The sequence below is a fragment of the Ranitomeya variabilis genome, chromosome 2, assembly GCF_051348905.1.
Source record: "Ranitomeya variabilis isolate aRanVar5 chromosome 2, aRanVar5.hap1, whole genome shotgun sequence".
In the NCBI taxonomy this organism is placed as follows: Eukaryota; Metazoa; Chordata; class Amphibia; order Anura; family Dendrobatidae; genus Ranitomeya; species Ranitomeya variabilis.
In genome coordinates, this window is record NC_135233.1 from 356002658 (window position 1) to 356015025 (window position 12368).

The window sequence follows — 12368 nt, forward strand, 5'->3', positions numbered from 1 at the left end:
TTAAAGATCTTCCCCTTTTGTATGTTATCAAGGGAGTTGAGGTCAATGCATCTACTATATCAGTATCTTGTTTGAGGACCGCCCAGTGCTTCTCCAAAATGGTTCTAATATGCCTTGCTCCATTATTGTATGTTGTGATCAGTCTAACGTCATTTTGGGTTTTTCCGCAGTGTGAGTGAGCAGCTGTGTTCGATCATTTTTCAATGCCTCTCTATATACTTTGCTCACAATTTTTTTTGTGGTAGCCCTTTTCCGTAAACCTGGCTTGTTTTTTAAAATATTCCTCTGGATGCTCAGAAATTTGCAGTAGGTTTTCTGTATGTGTTCATGCTCAGTAAACCCTCTGGTGTTTTTTGATAAGGATGTCTAAGGGCAATTTTGTGCTACTTGTTTCAAAGGTAAAGGTTAGTCCTATTTCATTGATATTCAAACCTTTCACAAAATTTGCAAAAGAGTCATTATCACCCCTCCAAATCACAAACACATTGTTAGGGGTCGAGTTCCCGCCTCTGCACTGGGGGATTCTCAGTCCATCTCCGCTGCGGTCTCCCATTCTTCTCCTGCCGCAGTGGAGCCTGCTCAGCGGAGACGTCGGTCCCAGCGTCTTGCTCAGTCTGAAGGTACCTTCACACGAAACGACTTTGTAACGATATCGCTAGCGATCCGTGACGTTGCAGCGTCCTCGCTAGCGATATTGTTTAGTTTGACACGCAGCAGCGATCAGGATCCTGCTGTGATGTCGCTGGTCGCTGAATAAAGTCCAGAACTTTATTTGGTCGTCCGATCGCTGTGTATCATTGTGTTTGAAAGCAAAAGCAACGATACCAGCGATGTTTTACACTGGTAACCAGGGTAAACATCGGGTTACCAAGCGCAGGGCCGCGCTTAGTAACCCGATGTTTACCCTGGTTACCAGCGTAAAAGTAAAAAAAACAAACAGTACATACTCACCTGCGCGTCCCCCAGCGTCTGCTTCCTGACACTGACTGAGCGCCGGCCCTAAAGTGAAAGTGAAAGCACAGCGGTGACGTCACCGCTGTGCTGTTAGGGCCGGAGCTCAGTCAGTATCAGGAAGCAGACGCTGGGGGACGTGCAGGTGAGCATGTACTGTTTGTTTTTTTTACTTTTACGCTGGTAACCAGGGTAAACATCGGGTTACTAAGCGCGGCCCTGCGCTTAGCAACCCGATGTTTACCCTGGTTACCCGGGGACCTCGGCATCGTTGGTCGCTGGAGAGCGGTCTGTGTGACAGCTCCCCAGCGATCAAACAGCGACGCTGCAGCGATCGGCATCGTTGTCGCTATCGCTGCAGCGTCGCTTCGTGTGAAGGTACCTTGACTCTGTACAAAGAGTTACTGCTGCTTTCCCTGCTTCTTCCATTGAAGTCAGTGCTGGGCAGCGGCGAGCAGATGCTTCTGGGACTAAATCCTGCTTTTCTCATTCTGAGCATGCCCAGAGTAAGATCCCTCAGTGGAGATCGAGGGTCACATGATCAGATACTGCAGCTTAGGCCAATGGTCCTTCAGGAAGGTCCTGTAGGTGCTCAGGCTCTGTAGCAGCCTCTCATTGGTCCTTCTAGGAAGGTCCTGTACGTGCTGCAACTATTTAAGGCTTGCATGGCCGCACGGCCATGCGCTAGTATTGTTCTAAGTTATGTACTTTGCGCCAGTGTGGTCATGTATGATTGTGTTCAGGGACCCTGCTGAAATAAGCCCCTAGAATGCTGGCACCTCCGGCGAGGAGTTTGTGTGTTTGTGTATTCAGGGACCTGGCTGAAATAAGCCTCTAGAACACTGGCACCTCCGGCTAGGAGTTTTGTGTGCGTGCATGACCACTGACTGCTCTCGTTTGGGTAGTTAGCCTGTGCCACTGTGAAGTCTAACAGGGCGCAGTGCTTTGAGGTCACGGCTACTCTGTGAAGTATCAGAGTTAGCTCATACCACCATATAGTTCCGCCGTTTGCTAGCAGCAGGTTCGCCTGCACGGTGGACCCCGGGCTGCGAACGCATCTATTATAATAAAATCTCTATATTCATTCGGTGCGTTCCGCTAGCCCTAACACACATCACCTATATATCTAAGCCAGATGATATTGTCACTTTTGACGTTTGGCATTTTTAAACTTGTTAACTAAAAGTTACATTTTAGTCCTCATTGCTGGTTCCCATTGCTGATTGAGCCTGAGGTACTCCTTTCATATAAATAATTTTGGCTATATTTTCTCTTTGCTCATGTGCAGGCATTGCAGGACCTTAGGTATCCATGGTTGTGACCACTAGCAACTAGCTAACTTTCTCTATATCGGTGGTTGTAACCATGGGTACCTAAGATCCTGCAATGCCTACACATGAGGAAAGAGACATAGCGAATCAGAAAAAACTTTACTTCATTTGAGGTTGTAGGTATTTGCTAATATTAATATTATTACACCTACTACATATTGGGATAGGATCTTGAGATGGGAATATACCTTTAAGCTTATGGCTTACTGCTTGAAGCTTCAAGATATAGTCTTGTGTTTCTCTGGTTCAGTCCTTTCTAATTAGCCCCTTATTGCATTATTGTTCCTGATTTTAAACTCGGTTTGCATTTCTGACTATTCTTTAGGACTCTGACTTTGTATTTTTCCTGCCCTCTTGGTTCTAATCTGGCAACCTGACGACTCCTGCCAACCTGCACCACCAAGCAGCAGCTTTTCCGTGGCCCCAGCCCAGGGGCCCCTGTTAAAGTCCAGATCCCAGTACTGGGATTAAAGGGTGAAGGCCTGGGCAATCCCAAGGATATGGTAAGCGGAGAGGCTTGCTTTAAGCCTGTCCATGATAGTCATTTTAGAGCTGCCAGGAGACCACTGACAGAACACCCTTACAAATACTGACCTTGTATTTCAGGGTACTTCATAATTGCCATTAATCCATGTCTTATCGTAGTGCTGGTTGTTTCTGACCCAGCAAAAAATAAGTTGAGTATGGTCATCACCATGTTATTCCTGTTAAAGTTAGGATTATCCTTTTCCTGAAAATACAATGTATAGCATTATATTTTGAAAGAATGTTCCATCTTGGAGAAACATTTTTGAAGGTGGATCAGTCAAAATGAAATGCATTAAGTTTATAGGTACACTAGACAAATGGCAAGGGAAAATATGCATATATTTTTGCTTCATAATCGTGAACAAAAAATACAGTTGTATTCTTTCTCAACTTTCTTCATTTATCAAATCCTGAGCCATGTATTGCAACTGAATACCAACTCTGGAAAAAAAATGATACTCTGCTGGGAGTAAAGGAGTTGAACAAAATTATCCGTGTTGGAATTACAACATTTTTCTACAAAGCCTCCTCATTTCAGGAGCTCAAAGGTAATTGGACAAATTAATTTTACCATAAATAAAATGTTAATTTTTAATACTTTATAGAGAATACTTTGCAGGCGACGACTGCCTGAAGTCTGGAAGCCAGGGATGTTACCAACACTGGGTTTCGTGTTTTATGATGATTTGCCAGGCCTTTACTGACTTCAGTTGCTGTTTGTTTGTGGAAGTGCATTGAACAGCAAGGTGGATTGCTGCAGAGGGGAAAAAGAAAAAAAAAATCTTTCAATCTTCAGCTAAGGCTGCTTTCACACTAGCGTCGGTACGGGGCCGTCGCACTGCGTCGGCCCGACGTACCGATGCATACTGTGAAAAAAATGCCCGACGTGGGCAGCGGAAGCAGTCTTACGATGCTTCCGCTGCCCCATTGCAAGGTCCGGGGAGGAGGGGGCGGAGTTTCGACGCACAACAAAACTTTACATGTAACTTTTTTGTGGCGGCGGTGCGCCAAAACATGATGCAACCGTCGCACGACGGTTGCGACGTGTGACAATACGTCGCAATGCGTCGGTAATGTTAGTCTATGGGGAAAAAACGCATCCTGCAGACAGCTTTGCAGGATGTGTTTTTTCTTCTGAACGACGCATTGCAAGGTATTGCTAATGATGCTAGTGTGAAAGTAGCCTTAGCGAGTGTGAGCGAGCTGAGTGTGACCTGAGCGTAAGTGTGAACGGCGGTAAGTGTGACTTGTGATTCAGTGAAGAGGTATTTGGAAAGCCTTTAACAAATACCTGTGTGAATTGGTGTGAGTTGCTGAATTGGGAGTAGCTATATTCACAAGGGGTTAACTTAGGGTGGGGGCTCATAACTAAGGGGTTATAAGGGGCAGCTGTTTGGGACTCAAGTCCTTTTGGAAGTGCATTGAACAGCAAGGTGGATTGCTGCAGAGGGGAAAAAGAAAAAAAAATCTTTAAATCTTCAGCTTAGCGAGTGTGACCAGAGCGTAAGTGTGAACGGCGGTAAGTGTGACTTTGGATTCACGGAGTTTCCAAGGGAAGAATTACTGAATTGCTGTCTGTATTTTATTAATTCTTTGCATTTATATTTATTTAACGTTTCTGTGTGGTGAAATCCCCATTAGGAAATGTGCTCCACTATTGTTAATGCCATCCAGTGCACATCTTGCCACATGTATGCAGTCCTTGATCAGCCGGTCGAGGGTGCATACTGCTGTGCGAGATGTGAGCACGTTGTGCCTTTGGAAGCCCAGATTCTGGATCTAAATGTGCAGCTGGCAACACTGAGATCCATAGACAATATGGAGAGGAGTCTTCTGCTCACTGAGCAGACACTCAATGGGATAGATGAGGCGGGGGATGGTAGGATGGAGCTGCAGGAAAGTGAAGTAGCAAGCTGGGTGACAGTTAGAAGGCCGGGTAGAGGGAAGAGTGCCAGGGAGGCTAGTCCTGATCTGGCACACCCCAATACGTTTGCTAAGTTGGCAGATGAGGGGGTGCCAGTACAGGGGTAGCACTGCTGCAGCCAGGCATGTCCTCTGAAAGCTGGAGGAGTGACTGCTCTAGTAAGGAGGGAAATAGGAGAGCAGGGCAGGCCAGACAGGTGCTGGTAGTGGGGGACTCAATTATTAGGGGAACAGATAGGGCAATCTGTCACAAAGACAGGGATCGTCGAACGGTGTGCTCCCTACCTGGCGCTCAAGTCCGACACATCGCTGATCGGGAGGACAGATTACTGGGAGGGGCTAGTGAGGACCCAGTGGTCATGGTGCACATTGGCACAAATGACAAAGTTAGAGGTAGGTGGAAGGTCCTTAAAGATGATTTCAGGGAATTAGGCTGCAAGCTGAAAGCAAGGACCTCCAACATGGTATTTTCCAAAATACTGCCTGTACCATGTGCCACGCCAGAGAGGCAACGGGAGATTAGGGAGATTAACAAGTGGCTCAAGAATTGGTGTAGGAAAGAGGGGTTTGGGTTCCTGCAGGACTGGGCCGACTTCTCAGTTGGCTACAGGCTCTACGCTAGGGACGGGCTGCACCTCAATGGGGAAGGTGCAGCTGTGCTGGGGGAGAAAATGGCTAGAAGGTTGGAGGAGTGTTTAAACTAGGGATGGGGGGAGGAAATTCAATTTATAGGAGGGGAAGATAGTGCAGATAGAGACCTGGGCACAAATAAGGAAGTTGGGGGTGGCGGTGGCATGGGGGTGGGGTTAGAACAGTTAATAATTTAAGAAAGAATAGAGGTACAGAGAGGAACATCAAGTGCATGTATACTAATGCCAGAAGCCTCGCCAACAAAATGGATGAATTAGAATTAATGTTGGAGCATAGTTATGACATGGTGGGGATATCTGAAACGTGGCAGGATGAGAGCCATGACTGGGCTGTTAACTTGCAGGGCTATAGCCTTTTCAGAAATGACCGTACAGTTAAGCGAGGGGGAGGGGTTTGTCTGTATGTAAAATCGTCCTTTAAACCCATCCGGCATGATAATATAGGTGAATCTAATGAAAATGTTAGAGTCCCTGTGGGTGGAGATAAGGGGAGGGGGAAAAAATAATAAATTACTGATAGGGGTTTGTTATAAATCTCCAAAAATAATGGAAGCAATGAAGAATACCCTCATAAAGCAAATAGATGAAGCTGCGACTCAAGGAGAAGTCATTATTATGGGAGATTTCAACTACCCTGAAATAGATTGGGGAACAGAAACCTGCAGTTCCAGCAAAAGTAATCGGTTTTTGACAACTATGAGAGACAATTACCTTTCACAACTGGTTCAGGACCCAACAAGAAGGGGGGCACTGCTAGACCTAATATTAAAGGGAACCTGTCACCCCCAAAATCGATGGTGAGCTAAGCCCACAGGCATCAGGGGCTTATCTACAGCATTCTGTAATGCTGTAGATAAGCCGCCGATGTTACCTGAAAGAGGAGAAAAAGAGGTTAGAATATACTCACCCAGGGGCGGTCCCGCTGCGGTCTGGTCAAATGGGCATCTCAGGTCCGCTCCGGCGCCTCCTATCTTCATTCCATGATGTCCTCTTCTTGTCTTCACGCTGTGGCTCTGGCGCAGGCGTACTTTGTCTGCCCTGTTGAGGGCAGAGCAAAGTACTGCAGTGCGCAGACGCCGGGAAAGGTCAGAGAGGCCCAGTGCCTGCACACTGCAGTACTTTGCTCTGCCCTCAACAGGACAGACAAAGTATGCCTGTGCCAGAGCCGCAGCATGAAGACAAAAAGAGGACGTAATGGAATGAAGATAGGAGGCGCCGGAGCGGACCTGAGATGCCCATTTGACCAGACGGCAGCGGGACCGCCCCTGGGTGAGTATAATCTAACGTCTTTTTCTCTTCTTTCAGGTAACATCGGGGGCTTATCTACAGCATTACAGAATGCTGTAGATAAGCCCCTGATGCCTGTGGGCTTAGCTCACCATCGATTTTGGGGGTGACAGGTTCCCTTTAACCAACAGGCCAGACCGCATATCAAATATAAGGGTTGGGGGTCACTTGGGGAATAGTGATCACAAAATAATAAGTTTTCATGTATCCTAAGATGGGTAGTAAGGGGGTTACAAGGATACTAAACTTAAGGAGGGCAAATTTCCAACGGATGAGAGATGATCTTGGTGCAATTAACTGGGACGATATCCTGAGACATAAAAATACACAAAGAAAATGGGAGACGTTTATTAGCTTCCTGGATATGACCTGTGCACAGCATATACCGTATGGGAATAAACATACTTGAAATAGGAGGAAACAAATATGGCTAAATAGAGCTGTGAGGGGCACAATAATTGACAAAAAGAAAGCATTTAGAGAATTACAGGAAGTAGGTAGTGATGAGGCATTAAATAAATACAAAAAATTAAATAAATTCTATAAAAAGCAAATCAAGGCAGCAAAGATTGAGACAGAGAGACTCATTGCCAGAGAGAGTAAAAATAATCCCAAAATATTCTTTAACTACATAAATAGTAAGAAACTAAAAAATTAAAGTGTTGGCCCCTTTAAAAATAGTCTGGGTGTAATGGAGGGTGAGGATGAGGAAAAAGCCAATATGCTAAATGACTTTTTTTCATCAGTATTTACAAAAGAAAATCCCATGGCAGACAATATGATCAGTGATAACAAAAATTCTCCATTAAATGTCACCTGTTTAACCCAGCAGGAAGTACGTCGGCGTCTAAAAATCACTAAAATTGACAAATCTCTGGGCCCGGATGGGATACACCCCCGAGTACTGCAGGAATTAAGTACAGTCATTGATAGACCATTATTTTTAATCTTTAAAGAGTCCATAATAACAGGCTCTGTACCACAGGACTGGCGTATAGCAAATGTGGTGCCAATATTCAAAAAGGGGACAAAAACTGAACTCAGAAATTATAGGCCAGTAAGCTTAACCTCTACTGTGGGTAAAATCCTGGAGGGCTTTCGAAGGGATGCTATACTGGAGTATCTGAAGAGGAATAACCTCATGACCCAGTATCAGCATGGGTTTACTAGGAACCGTTCATGTCAAACTAATTTGATCAGCTTCTATGAAGAGGTAAGTTCCGGACTGGACCAAGGGAACCCTGTAGATGTAGTGTATATGGACTTTTCAAAAGCTTTTGATACGGTGCCACACAAAAGGTTGATACATAAAATGCGAATAATGGGGATCGGGGAAAATATGTGTAAGTGGGTTGAGAGCTGGCTCAGGGATAGGAAACAAAGGGTGGTTATTAATGGAGCACACTCGAACTGGGTCGCGGTTAGCAGTGGGGTACCACAGGGGTCAGTATTGGGCCCTCTTCTTTTTAACATATTTATTAATGACCTTGTAGGGGGCATTCAGAGTACAATTTCAATATTTGCAGATGACACTAAACTCTGCAGGGTAGTCAATACAGGGGAGGACAATTTTATATTACAGGATGATTTATGTAAACTAGGAGCTTGGGCTGATAAATGGCAAATGAGCTTTAATGGGGATAAATGTAAGGTCATGCACTTGGGTAGAAGTAATAAGATGTATAACTATGTGCTTAATTCTAAAACTCTGGGCAAAACCGTCAATGAAAAAGACCTGGGTGTATGGGTGGATGACAAACTCATATTCAGTGGCCAGTGTCAGGCAGCTGCTATCAAGGCAAATAAAATAATGGGATGCATTAAAAGAGGCATAGATGCTCATGGGGAGAACATAATTGAACCTCTATACAAGTCACTAGTTCGACCACACTTACAATACTGTGCACAGTTCTGGTCTCCGGTGTATAAGAAAGACATAGCTGAACTAGAGCGGGTGCAAAGAAGAGCCTTCAAGGTTATTAGTGGACTGGGGGGTCTGCAATACCGTGATAGGTTATTACACTTGGGGCTATTTAGTTTGGAAAAACGAAGACTAAGGGGTGATCTTATTTTAATGTATAAATATATGAGGGGACAGTACAAAGACCTTTCTGATGATCTTTTTAATCATAGACCTAAGACAGGGACAAGGGGGCATCATCTACGTCTGGAGGAAAGAAGGTTTAAGCATAATAACAGGCGCAGATTCTTTACTGTAAGAGCAGTGAGACTATGGAACTCTCTGCCGTATGAGGTTGTAATGAGTGATTCATTACTTAAATTTAAGAGGGGACTGGATGCCTTTCTGGAAAAGTATAATGTTACAGGGTATATATACTAGATTCCTTGTTAGGGTGTTGATCCATGGAACTAGTCTGATTGCTGTATGTGGAGTCGGGAAGGAATTGTTTTCCCCAATGTGGAGCTTACTCTCTGCCACATGTTTTTTTTTTGCCTTCCTCTGGATCAACATGTTAGGGCATGCTAGGCTATGAGTTGAACTAGATGGACCTAAAGTCTTCCTTCAACCTTAATAACTATGTAACTATGTGACTGAAGTTTTGTTTTACGCATGTGAAATGAAGCTCAATGTGGTTGAGATCTTATGATTGACTCGGCCGTTGTAGAATATTTCACTTCTTTGCCTTAAACTTCTGAGTTGCTATTGCAGTTTGTTTTTGTTCATTGTCCTTCTGTACTGTGAATTTCTGTTCAATCAACCTCGGTTGATTCGTAGGTTGAATCTGAACAGAAAGTATCACCCTGTACACTTCAGAATTCAACTAACTGCTTCTGCCTTCAGTCGCATTATCAATAACACTATTGACCCAGCACCATTAGAAGCCATACATGCCCATGCCATCACACTGTCTCCACCATGTTTTACAGAGGATGTGGTGTGCTTTGGATCATAATCTGTTCCAAGTCTTCTCCATACTTTCTTCTTCTCATCATTCTTTTACAAGTTTATCTTAGTTTCATCTGTTCAAAGAATGCTTTTCCAGAATTGGGCAGCTTCTTTAGATTTTTTTTTGGCAATGTCCAATCTGGCTTTTCAATTTTTAAGGCTAACTAATTGTTTGCACCTTGTGGTGAACCCGCTCTATTTGCTCTCATGAAGTCTTCTCTTTATTATAGACTTAAATACTGAAACACCTACATCCTGGAGAGTGTTCTTTACATGGGTGTATGCTGTGAAGGGGTTTTTATTCACTATGGAAAGGATTCTGCGATCATCCACTACTGCTGTCTTCTTTGGATGTCCAGGCCTTTTTCAGTTTCCAAACTTACCAGTGTGCTGTTTTTTTGCAGGATGTAACAAACTGTTAATATGGCCACTCCTAACATTTCTGCAAACTCTCTGATGGATTTCTTCTGTTTTCATTCTAAATAAGTTCTGTTTCTCTTCCATTGAGAGCTCCTTTGACTGCAAGTTGTGTGTTCACAGAAACTGCTTCCAAATGCAAATATAGCAAAATAATGAGGGAAAGCCATTGCAACCTATTAAAGAGGTTTTGAGATACTTGTCCAATTACCTTTGGTCCCTTGAAAAAGAAGCAGCTACATATTAAAGAGCTGTAATTCCCAAACCTTTACTACAATTAGGATGTGAACACCCTGCAGTCTGCACTGTAAGTCTGCATTGATTACATAATTGTATCTTGAAAACATTTTGTTAAACAGCTAAAATAACAATTTATTTTTGGTAGTCCCATAGACTTTAAGTTGAACAAAGATGTGCAATGGTCACCACTCAACAGAGAATGCATATCAAAGCCCAAATATTGGGGTCAGTGGAAACCTCATCACTCATTATCACAAATCTCACCATATCAAAGTTGGCCTTTTTGAGTGAATCTGGCAAGATAAAGAGTATAAGGATAGGCTACTGATCTATGAAGATGGACCACCACCCCTCACCCATCCCACTCCGCTGCAAGTGAGCCTGCTTCTAATCTCAAATGCTTAACCCTCTCCTAATCCTAACTCAGATAATTTAAGTACCTGCTTCTGTTTTGTGAGGAAGCAATCAATGAAATCTCTGGGTGAGTTTGGATCAAATGACTCCTCATTCATTTTTATTCGCTCCAAAATGAAATCGGTCACTCTAGTCAAGCTTTTCTTTATTCTCTGGTGCGGTCCTGGTATATAGCCCATGAGGGTTGGCAGCATGTCTAGGAACTGGGTAAAGAAAGACAAATTATTAATTTTCAATGTTCCAACATATAATGTTACTTAGAATATCTGTGGCAACCCTAACAAAAGGAATTAAGGTATTCAAGAAATCCTTTGGATTTTTGAACTTTCTTTCTCCAATGTAAGTTCACATCACGACAAAATGTGTTCATGTGTAACTAATACACTCTTAAAAAAAAACTGAGCTCTAGAGATTACAAGTTGGGCATATACTGTAGACTGATAGCCTGAGGGCATCAGTAATACAGTTTTTAATTCTATCTACTACAATATAAAAGTTTTTCTATTTGTCAGAGACGATGAAATTCATTTTACTTAACAGAATAAATAACAATGGGGAGGGTGAAGCAAAAAAATCCAATATATTTGGCCATTTTCAAAAATTCTTTAGCCATAATATAGCCTTCTAGATGAATGATTTTTTTCAATTCTGATGCCTGAAGAATGCTGATCCCGAGGCATACCTTATTATTTCCGTGTCCTTCTTACCTGTCATCATTGCTTACACTAACTGTACTGCCAAGAACTAGCATATTAGGCAGTTTTATTTACAGAATAGTTGATAACTTCTAGATTGTTAGGGTGAAAATCACTGAGATCCCCACCAGTTAGCAGAATGGGGCACTTTTGACCTTAGTTGGAATGGACATGCTCAATTGACTTTCCCATCATTCTCTATGGGACAGCTGAAACTAACCAAGTGCGGTGCTTTGCTTTTTCTGCCAGTCTCATAGAAAATGAATTGCGTGGCAGTCAAGCATGCAACCTGCTGCTTCATTCTAACCTCGTTCTGCTGATCCCTGGAGATCTCATTGGGCTGACCATTAATGATCTAGAAATTATCACCTATCCTGTTGATGAGTGATAACGTTTGCTACCAAAATATAACTTTATTTCCATATTGGCAGATGTTCACAAAAAAGGAACAGCACAAACTTTAAACTTATCTCCGGGTGCAATTTCCTCCAGGTAACCTGTTCACCGGTTAACTCAAATGCATAAAGTCCAAAAAAGAAGGCAGCACTCCATTTTCCATATAACTGTGCAGAGTTTAATCAGACCACATGTCTATGCAGCGACGTTTCGGCTCTGAATGAGCCTTTCTCAAGCAGTGGTTACATCAGCTGTGTGCATATTTATACCTTTTTAACATGATCCTTAATAGGTGCCATTTGTGTTCAATAAGATGCAATACAATTCTAAAATCCTTCACATGTTCAATTTGCCCTTAGTGGGATCTTTGTAAAGTGCATATGTGCTTTTGTGCAAAATAAGTTATCTATTAATAAACTAATCCATCCAAACATTGTACTGTATATATTATGTTCATATTCCACTTGTTCTTACCCCCAGTGTGAAACGCTACTAATGGAGGACAGCATTTTTCTCGGCGTTCCTACGATTCAACTGCGCATGTCCAGCGCGTCATATAACTATGTCGGGCTGCCGGCCAATCCAAGTATCAGAATACCGGCACATGCGTAAATGCGCTATATGTCGC

The 12368-nt window shown here is 43.2% G+C and overlaps 1 protein-coding gene across 1 annotated transcript in view; it reads right to left on the bottom strand.

The window, feature by feature from the left end:
* LOC143805881 (cytochrome P450 2G1-like) overlaps nucleotides 1–12368 on the bottom strand; it is a 135630-nt gene that overhangs the window by 13593 nt on the left and 109669 nt on the right. Inside the window, exons 5-6 of the mRNA XM_077285621.1 lie at nucleotides 10676–10852; nucleotides 2877–3012 (exon numbers count right to left, since the gene is read on the bottom strand). Coding sequence (XP_077141736.1) covers nucleotides 2877–3012; nucleotides 10676–10852 — 313 coding nt within the window. The remainder of the gene's footprint in view (nucleotides 1–2876; nucleotides 3013–10675; nucleotides 10853–12368) is intronic.